The sequence below is a fragment of the Panulirus ornatus genome, chromosome 50, assembly GCF_036320965.1.
Source record: "Panulirus ornatus isolate Po-2019 chromosome 50, ASM3632096v1, whole genome shotgun sequence".
NCBI classification, from domain to species: Eukaryota; Metazoa; Arthropoda; class Malacostraca; order Decapoda; family Palinuridae; genus Panulirus; species Panulirus ornatus.
In genome coordinates this window covers 1,480,852-1,496,250 of record NC_092273.1, presented here as the reverse complement: position 1 = coordinate 1,496,250, position 15,399 = coordinate 1,480,852, and the positions used below count along the sequence as shown (strand labels likewise).

Below are 15,399 nucleotides of genomic sequence, written 5' to 3'. Positions count from 1 at the left end.
CTTTCTCTCTTCTTTTCTGAAAACCCATACAAATCTTCACCTTCGCCTCCACAAGATAATGATCAGACATCCCTCCAGTTGCACCTCTCAGCACATTAACATCCAAAAGTCTCTGTTTTGCACGCCTGTCAATTAACACGTAATCCAATAACGCTCTCTGGCCATCTCTCCTACTTACATACGTATACTTATGTATATCTTGCTTTTAAAACCAGGTATTCCCAATCATCAGTCCTTTCTCAGCACATAAATCTACAAGCTCTTCACCATTTCCATTTACAACACTGAACACCCCATGTATACCAATTATTCCCTCAACTGCCACATTACTCACCTTTGCATTTAAATCACCCATCACTATAACCTGGTCTTGTGCATCAAAACCACTAACACACTCATTCAGCTGCTCCCAAAACACTTGCCTCTCATGATATTTCTTCTCATGCTCAGGTGCATATGCACCAATAATCACCCATCTCTCTCCATCAACTTTCAGTTTTACCCATATTAATCTAGAATTTACTTTCTTACATTCTATCATTAATCTAGAATTTACTTTCTTACATTCTATCACATACTCCCACAACTCCTGTTTCAGGAGTAGTGCTACTCCTTCCCTTGCTCTTGTCTCTCACTAACCCCTGACTATACTCCCAAGACATTCCCAAACCACTCTTTCCCTTTACCCTTGAGCTTCGTTTCATTCAGAGCCAAAACATCCAGGTTCCTTTCCTCAAACATACTACCTATCTCTCCTTTTTTCACATCTTGGTTACATCCACACACATTTAGACGCCCCAATCTGAGCCTTCGAGGAGGATGTATAAAAGAAGGAGGCAGGAGATCAAGAGAAAGGTGCAAGAGGTGAAAAGAGGGCAAATGAGAGTTGGGGTGAGAGAGTATCATTGAATTTTAGGGAGAATAAAAAGATGTTCTGGAAGGAGGTAAATAAAGTGCGTAAGACAAGGGAGCAAATGGGACCTTCAGTGAAGGGGGCTAATGGGGAGGTGATAACAAGTAGTGGTGATGTGAGAAGGAGATGGAGTGAGTATTTTGAAGGTTTGTTGAATGTGTTTGATGATAGAGTGGCAGATATAGGATGTTTTGATCGAGGTGGTGTGCAAAGTGAGAGGGTTAGGGAAAATGATTTGGTAAACAGAGAAGAGGTAGTAAAAGCTTTGCTGAAGATGAAAGCCAGCAAGGCAGCAGGTTTGGATGGTATTGCAGTGGAATTTATTAAAAAAGGGGGTGACTGTATTATTGACTGGTTGGTAAGGTTATTTAATGTATGTATGATTCATGATGAGGTGCCTGAGGATTGGCGAAATGCTTGCATAGTGCCATTGTACAAAGGCAAAGGGGATAAGAGTGAGTGCTCAAATTACAGAGGTATAAGTTTGTTGAGTATTCCTGGTAAATTATATGGGAGGGTATTGATTGAGAGGGTGAAGGCATGTACAGAGCATCAGATTGGTGAAGAGCAGTGTGGTTTCAGAAGTGGTAGAGGATGTGTGGATCAGGTGTTTGCTTTGAAGAATGTATATGAGAAATACTTAGAAAAGCAAATGGATTTGTATGTAGCATTTATGGATCTGGAGAAGGCATATGATGGAGTTGATAGAGATGCTCTGTGGAAGGTACTAAGAATATATGGTGTGGGAGGCAAGTTGTTAGAAGCAGTGAAAAGTTTTTATCGAGGATGTAAGGCATGTGTATGTGTAGGAAGAGAGGAAAGTGATTGGTTCTCAGTGAATGTAGGTTTGTGGCAGGGGTGTGTGATGTCTCCATGGTTGTTTAATTTGTTTATGGATGGGGTTGTTAGGGAGGTGAATGCAAGAGTTTTGGAAAGAGGGGCAAGTATGAAGTCTGTTGTGGATGAGAGAGGTTGGGAAGTGAGTCAGTTGTTGTTCGCTGATGATACATACAGCTCTGGTGGCTGATTCATGTGAGAAACTGCAGAAGCTGGTGACTGAGTTTGGTAAAGTGTGTGAAAGAAGAGAGTTAAGAGTAAATGTGAATAAGAGCAAGGTTATTAGGTACAGTAGGGTTGAGGGTCAAGTCAATTGGGAGGTAAGTTTGAATGGAGAAAAACTGTAGGAAGTAAAGATATCTGGGAGTGGATCTGGCAGCGGATGGAACCATGGAAGCGGAAGTGAATCATAGGGTGGGGGCGAAAATCCTGGGAGCCTTGAAGAATGTGTGGAAGTCGAGAACATTATCTCGGAAAGCAAAAATGGGTATGTTTGAAGGAGTAGTGGTTCCAACAATGTTGTATGGTTGTGAGGCGTGGGCTATGGTTAGAGTTGTGTGCAGGAGGGTGGATGTGCTGGAAATGAGATGTTGGAGGACAATATGTGGTGTGAGGTGGTTTGATCGAGTAAGTAATGTAAGGGTAAGAGAGATGTGTGGAAATGAAAAGAGCGTGGTTGAGAGAGCAGAAGAGGGTGTTTTGAAATGGTTTGGGCAAATGGAGAGAATGAGTGAGGAAAGATTGACCAAGAGGATATATCTGTTGGAGGTGGAGGGAACGAGGAGAAGTGGGAGACCAAATTGGAGGTGGAAAGATGGAGTGAAAAAGATTTTGAGTGATCGAGGCCTGAACATGCAGGAGGGTGAAATGTGGGCAAGGAATAGAGTGAATTGGATTGATGTGGTATACCGGGGTCGATGTGCTGTCAGTGGATTGAATCAGGGCATGTGAAGCGTCTGGGGTAAACCATAGAAAGTTGTGTGGGGCCTGGATGTGGAAAGGGAGCTGTGGTTTCGGGCATTATTACATGACAGCTAGAGACTGAGTTTGAACGAATGGGGCCTTTGTTGTCTTTTCCTAGTGCTATCTCGCACACATGAGGGGGGAGGGGATGTTATTCCATGTGTGGTGAGGTGGCGATGGGAATAAATAAAGGCAGACAGTATGAATTATGTACATGTGTATATATGTATATGTCTGTATGTGTATATATATGTGTACATTGAGATGTATAGGTATGTATATTTGCTTGTGTGGACGTGTATGTATATACATGTGTATGGGGGTGGGTTGGGCCATTTCTTTTGTCTGTTTCCTTGCGCTACCTCGCAAACGCGGGAGACAGCGACAAAGCAAAAAAAAAAAAAAAATATATATATATATATATATATATATATATATATATATATATATATATATATATATATATATATTATCCCTGGGGATAGGGGAGTAAGAATACTTCCCACGTATTCCCTGCGTGTCGTAGAAGGCGACTAAAAGGGGAGGGAGCGGGGGGGCTGGAAATCCTCCCCTCTCTTTTTTTTTTTTTCCAAAAGAAGGAACAGAGAATTGGGCCAGGTGAGGGTAGTCCCTCAAAGGCCCAGTCATCTGTTCTTAACGCTACCTCGCTAATGCGGGAAATGGCGAATAGTTTGAAAGAAAAAGATATATATATATATATATATGTTGTATGGTTGCGAGGCGTGGGCTATGGATAGAGTTGTGCGCAGGAGGATGGATGTGCTGGAAATGAGATGTTTGAGGACAATGTGTGGTGTGAGGTGGTTTGATCAAGTGAGTAACGTAAGGGTAAGAGAGATGTGTGGAAATAAAAAGAGCGTGGTTGAGCGAGCAGAAGAGGGTGTTTTGAAGTGGTTTGGGCACATGGAGAGGATGAGTGAGGAAAGATTGACCAAGAGGATATATGTGTCGGAGGTGGAGGGAACAAGGAGAAGAGGGAGACCAAATTGGAGGTGGAAAGATGGAGTGAAAAAGATTTTGTGTGATCAGGGCCTGAACATGCAGGAGGGTGAAAGGAGGGCAAGGAATAGAGTGAATTGGAGCGATGTGGTATACAGGGGTTGACTTGCTGTCAGTGGATTGAATCAAGGCATGTGAAGCGTCCGGGGTAAACCAAGGAAAGCTGTGTAGGTATGTATATTTGCGTGTGTGGACGTGTGTATGTACATGTGTATGGGGGGGGTTGGGCCATTTCTTTCGTCTGTTTCCTTGCGCTACCTCGCAAACGCGGGAGACAGCGACAAAGTATAAAAAAAAAAAAAAAAAAAAAATATATATATATATATATATATATATATATATATATATATATATATATATATATATATATATATATATATATCTTTCTTTCTCTCGTACTATTCGCCATTTCCCGCATCAGCGAGGTAGCGTTAAGAACAGAGGAATGGGCCTTTGAGGGAACATCCTCACCTGGCCCCCTTCTCTGTTCCTTCTTTTGGAAAATTGAAAAAAACGAGAGGGGAGGATTTCCAGCCACCCGCTCCCTCCCCTTTTAGTCGCCTTCTGCGACACGCAGGGAATACGTGGGAAGTATTCTTTCTCCCCTATCCCCAGGGATATATATTTTTTTTTTTTTTTTTTTTTTTTTTTTTATACTTTGTCGCTGTCTCCCGCGTTTGCGAGGTAGCGCAAGGAAACAGACGAAAGAAATGGCCCAACCCCCCCCATACACATGTACATACACACGTCCACACACACAAATATACATACCTACACAGCTTTCCATGGTTTACCCCGGACGCTTCACATGCCTTGATTCAATCCACTGACAGCACGTCAACCCCTGTATACCACATCGCTCCAATTCACTCTATTCCTTGCCCTCCTTTCACCCTCCTGCATGTTCAGGCCCCGATCACACAAAATCTTTTTCACTCCATCTATCCACCTCCAATTTGGTCTCCCTCTTCTCCTCGTTCCCTCCACCTCCGACACATATATCCTCTTGGTCAATCTTTCCTCACTCATTCTCTCCATGTGCCCAAACCATTTTAAAACACCCTCTTCTGCTCTCTCAACCACGCTCTTTTTATTTCCACACATCTCTCTTACCCTTACGTTACTTACTCGATCAAACCACCTAACACCACACATTGTCCTCAAACATCTCATTTCCAGCACATCCATCCTCCTGCGCACAACTCTATCCATAGCCCATGCCTCGCAACCATACAACATTGTTGGAACTACTATTCCTTCAAACATACCCATTTTTGCTTTCCGGGATAATGTTCTCGACTTCCACACATTTTTCAAGGCTCCCAAAATTTTCGCCCCCTCCCCCACCCTATGATCCACTTCCGCTTCCATGGTTCCATCCGCTGACAGATCCACTCCCAGATATCTAAAACACTTCACTTCCTCCAGTTTTTCACCATTCAAACTCACCTCCCAATTGACTTGACCCTCAACCCTACTGTACCTAATAACCTTGCTCTTATTCACATTTACTCTTAACTTTCTTCTTCCACACACTTTACCAAACTCAGTCACCAGCTTCTGCAGTTTCTCACATGAATCAGCCACCAGCGCTGTATCATCAGCGAACAACAACTGACTCACTTCCCAAGCTCTCTCATCCCCAACAGACTTCATACTTGCCCCTCTTTCCAAGACTCTTGCATTTACCTCCCTAAAAACCCCATCCATAAACAAATTAAACAACCATGGAGACATCACACACCCCTGCCGCAAACCTACATTCACTGATATATATATATATATATATATATATATATATATTGTTGTTCGCTGATGATACAGCGCTGGTGGCTGATTCATGTGAGAAACTGCAGAAGCTGGTGACTGAGTTTGGTAAAGTGTGTGGAAGAAGAAAGTTAAGAGTAAATGTGAATAAGAGCAAGGTTATTAGGTACAGTAGGGTTGAGGGTCAAGTCAATTGGGAGGTGAGTTTGAATGGAGAAAAACTGGAGGAAGTGAAGTGTTTTAGATATCTGGGAGTGGATCTGTCAGCGGATGGAACCATGGAAGCGGAAGTGGATCATAGGGTGGGGGAGGGGGCGAAAATTTTGGGAGCCTTGAAAAATGTGTGGAAGTCGAGAACATTATCTCGGAAAGCAAAAATGGGTATGTTTGAAGGAATAGTGGTTCCAACAATGTTGTATGGTTGCGAGGCGTGGGCTATGGATAGAGTTGTGCGCAGGAGGATGGATGTGCTGGAAATGAGATGTTTGAGGACAATGTGTGGTGTGAGGTGGTTTGATCGAGTAAGTAACGTAAGGGTAAGAGAGATGTGTGGAAATAAAAAGAGCGTGGTTGAGAGAGCAGAAGAGGGTGTTTTGAAATGGTTTGGGCACATGGAGAGAATGAGTGAGGAAAGATTGACCAAGAGGATATATGTGTCGGAGGTGGAGGGAACGAGGAGAAGAGGGAGACCAAATTGGAGGTGGAAAGATGGAGTGAAAAAGATTTTGTGTGATCGGGGCCTGAACATGCAGGAGGGTGAAAGGAGGGCAAGGAATAGAGTGAATTGGAGCGATGTGGTATACAGGGGTTGACGTGCTGTCAGTGGATTAAATCAAGGCATGTGAAGCGTCTGGGGTAAACCATGGAAAGCTTTGTAGGTATGTATATTTGCGTGTGTGGACGTGTGTATGTACATGTGTATGGGGGGGGTTGGGCCATTTCTTTCGTCTGTTTCCTTGCGCTACCTCGCAAACGCGGGAGACAGCGACAAAGTATAAAAAAAAAAAAAAAATAAAAAAATAAAAAAAATATATATATATATATATATATATATATATATATATATATATGAGTGGATGAGCCATTCTTCATTTGTTTTCTGGTGCTACCTCGCTGATGCAGGAAACTGCAATTACATGTAATAATAAAAAAGATATATATATATATCCTACATGTAATAATAAAAAGATATATATATATATATCCCTGGGGATAGGGGGGAAAGAATACTTCCCACATATTCCCTGCATGTTGTAAAAGGCGACTAAATGGGGAAGAATGGTTTGGGAATGTCTTCAGAGTAAAGTCAAGGGTTGGTCAGAGGACAAGAGCAAAGGAACTAGAAGCACTCCTCCTGAAGCAGGAGTTGTGGGAATATGTGATAGAGTGTAAGAAAGTAAATTCTAGAAAGATATGGTGAAAACTGAAAGTGGATGGAGAGAGATGGGTGATTATTGGTGCCAAAGCACCTGTCATGAGAAGAAAGATCATGAGAGGCAAGTATTTTGGGAGCAGCTGAGTGAGTGTGTTAGCAGCTTTGATTCACGAGACCACTTCTTCTTCCCTCTATCTTTGACACATATATCCTCTTTGTCAATCTTTCCTCACTCATTCTCTCCGTATGACCAAACCATTTCAACGCACTGTCTTCTGCTCTCCCAAACACACTCTTTTTATTACCACACATCTCTTTTACCCTTTCATTACTTACTTGATCAAACCACCTCACACCACATATTGTCCTCAAACATTTCATTTCCAACACATCTACCATCCTCCACATAACCCTATCCATAGCACATGCCTTGCAACCACATAACATTGTTGGAACCACTATTCCTTCAAACATACCCACTTTTGCTCTCCGAGATAATGTTCTCGCCTTCCACACATTCTTCAACACTCCCAGAACCTTCGCTCCCTTTCCCACCCTGTGACTCACCTCCGCTTCCATGGTTTCATCCGCTGCCAAGTCCACTCCCAGATATGTAAAACACTTCACTTCCTCCAGTTTTTCTCCTTTCAAACTTATCTGCTAAATATCTTGTCCCTCAACCATACTGAACCTAATAATCTTCCTCTTATTTGCATTTACCCTCAAATTTTCTTCTTTCACACACTTAACCAAACTCAGTCACCAACTTCTGTGGTTTCTCGCCTGAATCATCCACCAGCGCTGTATCATCAGCGAATAACAACTGACTCACTTCCCAAGCCCTCTCATCCAAAACAGACTGCATACTTGCCCCTGCATCAAAAAAACTTGCATTCGCCTCCCTAACCACCCCATCCATAAACAAATTAAACAACCATGGAGACATCACGCACCCCTTCCGCATACTGACATTCACTGGGAACCAATCACTTTCCTCTCTTCCTACTCATACACATGTCTTATATCCTTGGTAAAAACTTTTCACTGCTTCTAGCAACCTACCTCCCACACCATATACTCTTAAAACCTTCCACAAAGTATCTTTATCAACCCTATCTTGTGCCTTCTCCAGATCCATAAATGCTACATACAAATCCATCTGTTTTCCTAAGTATTTCTCACGTACACTCTTCACAGCAAACACCTGATCCATACATCCTTTATCACTTATGAAACCACACTGCTCCTCCCCAGTCTGATGCTCTATACATGCCTTTACCCTGTGAATCAATAACCTCCCTTATAATTTCTTAGGAATACTCAACAAACTTATGCCTCTGTAATTTAAGCACTCACCCTTATCCCTTTTGCCTTTGTACAATGGCACTATGCATGCATTCCGCCAATCCTCAGGCACTTCACCATGATCCTTACATACATTAGATATCCTTACCAACCAATCACCAACACAGTCACCCCCTGTTTTAATAGATTCCACTGCAGTACCATCCAAACCCACCACCTTGCCAGCTTTCATCTTCTGCAAAGCTTTCACTATCTCTTCTCTGTTTACCAAACCAATCTCCATAAACCTCTTACTTTGCACACCACCTCGACCAAAGCACCCTATATCTGCCACTCTATCATCACTTCATCACTGCTTGTTATTACCTCCCCATTTGCACCCTTCACCGATGTTCCCATTTGTTCTTTTGTCTTACAAACTTTATTTACCTCCTTCCAAAGCATCTTTTTATTCTCTCTAAGATTTAATGATACTCTCTTACCCCAACTCTCATTTGCCCTCTTCTTCACCTCTTGCACCTTTCTCTTGACCTCTTACCACCTTTTTTTTTTTTTTTTTTTTTTTTTTTTTTATAAATCTCCCAAGTATTTCATTTCCAACACATCCTCACTCCTCTGCACAACCCAGTCTGTTGCCTATGCCTCGCTTCCACATACTTAATATTGTTGGGATTACCATTCCTTTACTTAATATTGTTGGGATTACTATTCCTTTAAACGTATCCCCCAACACACACTCACACACACACACACACACCCAAAGATAACATTTTTTCTTTCCACACATTTTTCACTGCTCACAGAAGCTTTGGCCCATCCATCACCCTCTGACTTATTTCTGCTTTCATGGTTCCTTTGCCATGTTCACTTTCATTTATCTAAAATACTTCTCTTTCTTCAATGTTTCTCCATTCACACACATTCTTTAAAGCAAACATTTCATCCACGCATCCTCTGCCACTTCTTACATCACCCTTTTCCTCCCCAATCAGATGCTCTTCAGGTACTTACACATTATTATCATCCTCCTCCTCCTTCTCTCAAGAGGGTCTTGGATTCCCCTTCCTCCCACAAAAAGAAAAAAGTTACTAGGAGGGACACTACTGTAAGTAACACCATATCTTGAGTCAAGCTTGCTGTTGAGTAATGAGGAACTACACATCTAGCTTGCACAGTCCAGTACCTCATTGTGGTACTGAAGAGTAACTTGATAGATACCCTGGCTGTGCAGTAGTTATCATAGGTAACAACAAAGTTTCTCTTATGAGTGTGACTTCCTGCAAGTTCTGTAAGCATGTACCTGAACAGGCTGTTCATTCCTCTGTTGGATGGACAGATAAATGGGTATTAGCTTAGGTTGCTGTATAATTACCACTGCGTGATAAGTCTGAGTTATAAGTAATTAACAAAGCTCTAGTGCACCACAGAAGAGTCAAGTTTCATTGATGCTGGAACTCCTTGATGGGTCTTGAGGCTCCCAAGAGCACTCTGAATAGTATCTTACTGATGAGTAGAGGTTAAGCTATATATCATAACAGTATGTTCAGAAAGAACGGCTAAGGCATACCTCTTACTCTACTGTTATCTAATAAGTTTGGACAACATTTAGGAGCAACAAATCTCTATTGAGCAAGCTTAGGAGGGTGAAAGGTGCCACCTGCACTTAGGGTTTAGTATAGCTGCATGAATGGTGTTTCTGATTGGCAGGTGCCTCTTGCTTTGTGGATTGCTGTTTCAGATTGTACATGGATGCTCATGTATGATTAGTAATATCCCTCAGAGTGCTTTTCTTTGCTAGATATTCTTTTTTGATTGTATGTATTCTGATGTTTGCTCATTGTTATGTGTCCTTTCTGACTACTTATAATGGTTCTTTACTGATTACAGGATGGAATCTCGTGAAAAATGTGAGCTGATAATCCAAATCTTTAATAAAAAGGTATTGCGAGGGGCAAAAGAAGCACTTCTTGTCAAGTTTGCTGACTCAGGCAATAAGAAACGCAACCAGTATAAGGCCAAGGAACAAACTAGTTGGGAACGATCAGAAGTGAGTTGATGTTCTCAGTTTTTCTTTCAAAGAGGAGTTAGCAAGTGAGCAAGGGAAATGAGAGTGTTTCATGCCCTTTAGGAGTAATAGGCAAGATAACAGAAATAAGTAGTAGGTAGTCTCACCATCCATCTCAAGGGACAGGATCACCTTGCATGAATCACTGCTTTCCACTGTCTTTTCCAAAGGAATATGGCTTATATCACATGAAGCAATTCCAGTCTACCCATTCTTTACTCTGCACTCACTTCAGCATCAGCTTTGGGATTTTGTTTAGCGCTTTTTTTTTTATAACTTTTGTTTAACCTTGCCTTGAATATACACCCCCCCCTCCCCTACTTATGTCCAAGTTCCATTCTGACCAACTCGTCGGATTTTGAAATGGATGTAGATTGGACGTATGTCATTATGGCAGGTAGAATTTCTTTACCTGTATTGCATTCTTTTATCCTACTCAATTTCTAGTATGATTATCTCATTTTCTTTTATTAACCAGCTTTATTATATGATTCTGTAGTTTCTTTTTACCTTTTATTTAAGATTCTTTACTTCATATTTCATTTTTATTTTCTTATTTATTTTTTTGGCCATGCATACTGATGGTCATGAGTTGCATAGGTCATAAGTAGGGAATCAGGTGTAGAAGATATCCCTTTTTCAGTGCTCTATCTTACTGGGAGGGATGAGTGGACTGGTTGATCCCTCCAACTGTATTGCATATTCATCAGAGCATTATGTAAATATTTTTCACTTGGCAACAACGGCAGAGGCTGATCAGTCCATTATCAGGAGGGGAGGTTAAAGGTGCAGTGGATCTGGATTCCCCTTTCATCAGGCCAACCTCTCCATCTAGGATAATCGTTGTATTACAGGTTGTACCTCTTTAATCTGGCAACATTGGGGCCTGGCAGTTGCCATACCACAGAAAATGCTAGAAAACAGAAATTGAGCCCTAAGTCATACACAGGTGATGATCCGATCTCATAGTACTCACACAAAGTCTTTACAGAGTTTCTTTATATAATTTTTTCAGTGATTCCACCTTTTCAAGTATAGATAATGATTTATGGTATGCTTATTAATGCTAGCACCATCTTCTGCACCTTTTGGTATCTTGAATGACATCCCGAAGGGCTAAAATAAACTGTTAATTAGCTCGGCTGCAGTGTAAACAGATTTTGGCACTTTAGTGCTGCTGACAGCACTGCCTTGGTGGCAGATTCACAAACTAATAACTAATGGCAGCAGATTAAAAAATGTGCTGGAACACGGAGTGCCGGATTAGAGAAATACAATCTGTAATAGCCATGGGGATAAGGGAGAAAGAATACTTCCCACGTATTCCCTGCTTGTCGTAGAAGGCTACTAAAAGGGGAGGGAGCAGGGGGCTGGAAATCCTCCCCTCTCGTTTTTTTTTTTATTTTCCAAAAGAAGGAACAGAGAAGGGGGCCAAGTGAGGATATTCCCTCAAAGGCCCAGTCCTCTGTTCTTAACGCTACCTCGCTAATGCGGGAAATGGCGAATAGTTTGGAAAAAAAAAAAATGTATGTTTAGAATGCACAGCTCTAGATCTGGCATATTTCCATATGCATTGTGTCTATTTGGCTCAAGCACCATAGGCATGTGAGGTCGTGTCATCTGGATACCCCTTCCTTTCTTAATCTGGGCCTCCCTTCATAAGTTGTGGATCACTGTCTGTAAATAAGTTGTATTTACACCAGTACTTGCAAGAATGAAACTCATCATAAGTTATTTATTTATTTTTAACTGTAGAAAAGTTTGCACAAGTGATATTGTATATCCAAAATTTGTTAACATTAGGTGAAAAAAAATGCATGTTTTTGCTGGTTTGTGATACAAGATTTTAGATAGAATTCATTTTCATGAATAAAACAATTATGATAAAAGTTACGTAAATCATGATATATTCCTGTCCTGATCACAGACTGATTAGATTGATTTATAGCTTAACCCATTCACTGCAGCTGGTACATATGTGGTTTCTCTGGATGACAGAGGGTTCACTGCAGCTGGTATGTACATATATGGTTTCTGTACTCAAAACGCCTGGGTGGGAGTTTCGTGGGCAAGTGTTGGTGCTAGAAGGACTAATTGACAACATTCCTAATATTGCTATGAGATATGAGCATGTTCAAACTGTATGAGTCAGTATGCTTGATCATGGCAAAGAGGATGGTACAAAAACAGCTGGCTACTGTCATGCTAGCCACACTATCCCCTGACCCCATTCTTTATGCTGAAAGTCTTACTGGATATGACTCACTTGAACTCACTGAATTGATAAGTGAAGATGAAAGGCATAGTCACTGGGGGAGACAGTGAAGATGCACATGATTCACACACACTACCATCAAAATGAATTTTGCGAGTTTGTGGTGAGGGTGATGGTGATAGAGTGGGAGGCAGGGTTGGGTCTCACAGTTTTCACCATTTGTGCCAAAGACTTCATGTTTGATTCCTCAAATTCAGGAATAAAAAACATTTGGACAGTGACTGATAAAGGAACTTGAACATTTTCACCTCATTGTAGACTGGCTAAGTGAAATGAAAACGGAGGATGAGATGTATCTTTTTCACTGTGTGATGCACCTTATGTCTCATATAAAAAGAAAATGAAGATTACTGAACAACAAATGATGTGTACAAGAGAAAGATTTTTGGAAAGCTAATGCTTCATGATCATTTTCTTCATCTCATGCAAATCATTGATTTTGTTGACAATATGCAAATCGTACAAGGAAGTGATAAGTTTAGAGAATCCGGTCTGTTCCTGAACACACATATCCAAAATCCAGGAAAAAGTTCTTATCTTTTCAAGATTTATGCATAGATGAGAGTTTAGTGCTGTGGAGAAGTCATCATTTTGGAGTAAAACATTTTGTATTCCGCAGTTTTGATACTGGATTTGTATCTGACATTGTGTACACAGGAAAGGAGACATATATAGTGCATGATGAAAGTCTAAGCTTTTCTGGTTCATTTTTAAAAACATTGGCTTCTCTTGTGCAGAAAGGTCAAGTTTTCTATGTTGATAACTGGTATGTGAGCCCAAATCTCTTCCATTACTTCCTTGATGAAAATGTTGGTAGTTGTGGAACTGTCAAAAGTAACAGAATACACATAGCAAAATTTCCTGGAGTGAGACATGGAGATTGGAGATTGTGTGACGTAGAATGGTAATGACATTCTCTTCATAAAGTGGTGTGATAAGAGGGTGGTGCACATGATTTGTTTAGTACACAATGGTGACATGTGTGATAGGGATAAGAAAGATCAACAAGAACACATTATGAGGAAGCTTGCTGCTGTGCTTCCGTATAAGAAAATGAGTGTGGTTGACAAAAGTGACACGTTGCTCAGTGGTGTTGAGTACATAAGAAAGGACGTAAAGTAGTATGTAAAATTCTCTTTCCATATGATAGATATGTTGCTACCAAACAGCTACTGTTTGCATCAGGTGAAAAATGGCAGTACTCAGCTCCCTTTAAACTTTTGTAAAACCATTGTTCATTGAATTATTGACAAATATTGTCATATGTGACACCAGGCCAATGGTCATGTTGGAGTACATCCCTACGAGTACTAGAAAGTCATTTTGCTGACCCCTTTGCCTCAAGAAGGAGGTGCCATTTATGTTTTCATACATCAAGGAGGTAGAGAAACAACAACATACAAGCTGCAAATGTCGGCAGTGTGATTTCGAACAGAAATGAAAGCAGAGTGGGTGTGTAGGGAAGAGTTTCATGGTTCAGTACACCCCATCTGTGGTATATCAGGCATCAGAGCAGGAGTGATCAAACTACAGTTGAGGAGAAATTAGGGAGAAATAGATTTAGAAGATCCTTAGTAGGCCTCCATCCCAGCCAAGATAATGCCTGCTGTATGCACAGCACAACATGAGGCATTCCAACCAAAGAAGCATCACCCATCCCAGGGAAAGTCAGTAAAGAAACTGTGTAAGGTTAACAGTGAGCTCTTCCAAAGAGTCAGTGGTAGTATTTTGAGGCAGGGATAGAGGATGGGCATGCCAAACAAGAAGTGATAGATATAAGGGGGCAGAAATGGTGTATGTGTAGTGGGAGGATTCATAGGTAAAAAGAGATCATTTGTTAGAAGAGTGGTCATGACAGTCGAGAACTCAGGTAGGTTGGTTTGTTCTAGATCATTAAGGAATGGAAAAAGAAATTGCCTTGGCTACACCAGGATCATCTAAGTTTAGGCCTACTAATCCATGTGGTGTACATCAAAATCCACTCCATAGATGATCTCAGTGAATGGATGAGAAGAGAGCAGAGCTTAATAGCCGAAGTTAAACATTTAAAGAGTTGTACACAGATGGAAGAATTGTGTGTGTGGGATGGGGGTGAAAGATGAAAAATAAAAGCAAGGTAATGGAAGGTAGAGAGATTTTGAACCAGATGGCTTCAAAGTTTGGAGACTCAAAATCCATCAAGTGAGCAGGTGTTCTTTTATTACAGTGGACACAGACCACTCTTGGAGTGGAGATAATGATAGAGATTATAGTTGGAGATTTGGTTGTGCAAAGGAGTGCCCTTGGACAGTTGGATTTCAGAAGGAAGTAAAGGATCAGGATAGGAGTTAATCAGATAGTGTTCAACAGAGGGGAAATTTAGAATTATGACTGCAAATGTTTAGAAATAGTTATAGAAAGAGCCAGGTCTAGTAGCTGTCATTATGGAAGTGGGATGAATCCCAGTTGCATGATGCTGGTCATGTGGGCTCTAGGATCTTCCCAACTACTCTTCACCCAAGGCACTTCTCTGAATTGGCACTAAAGAGTTCAGTGATGATTGTACTGCCAAAACCTATTGTTTGCAAAGTAAGAAAATGAATTAAAGTTTAAGATGTGCATGAGTTATATGTTGTCAAGTGTTGTGTATGAGAAAAAGTGTTTGTGGGATTGGGATTGGATGCCAGCAACCCACACATGGTTCAGGTAATGAAAAAAAAGTGCTAGGTCATTATGCCCACAGCTGCTATCCCTTCGAAAGCCCAGGCAGCAGCATCTCCCCAGTCATTGGTTGCCTGTCACCCATAACTACTGCTAATACAGAATAGCGGCAGAAGTGGGTGCCACCAACTACTACAAAGAGACCTTGCTCTTTATCTTTCTTGTTTATTTTTTAAACT

The 15,399-nt window shown here is 41.1% G+C and overlaps 1 protein-coding gene across 5 annotated transcripts in view; it reads left to right on the top strand.

Moving 5' to 3' along the window:
• The window catches only part of shep (alan shepard), a 336,340-nt gene that overhangs the window by 291,823 nt on the left and 29,118 nt on the right, over positions 1-15,399 (top strand). For all 5 annotated transcript variants that reach the window (XM_071691043.1, XM_071691040.1, XM_071691045.1 and 2 more), the window contains one exon: positions 10,068-10,227. In XM_071691043.1, the coding sequence (XP_071547144.1) occupies positions 10,068-10,227 (160 nt within the window). The remainder of the gene's footprint in view (positions 1-10,067; positions 10,228-15,399) is intronic.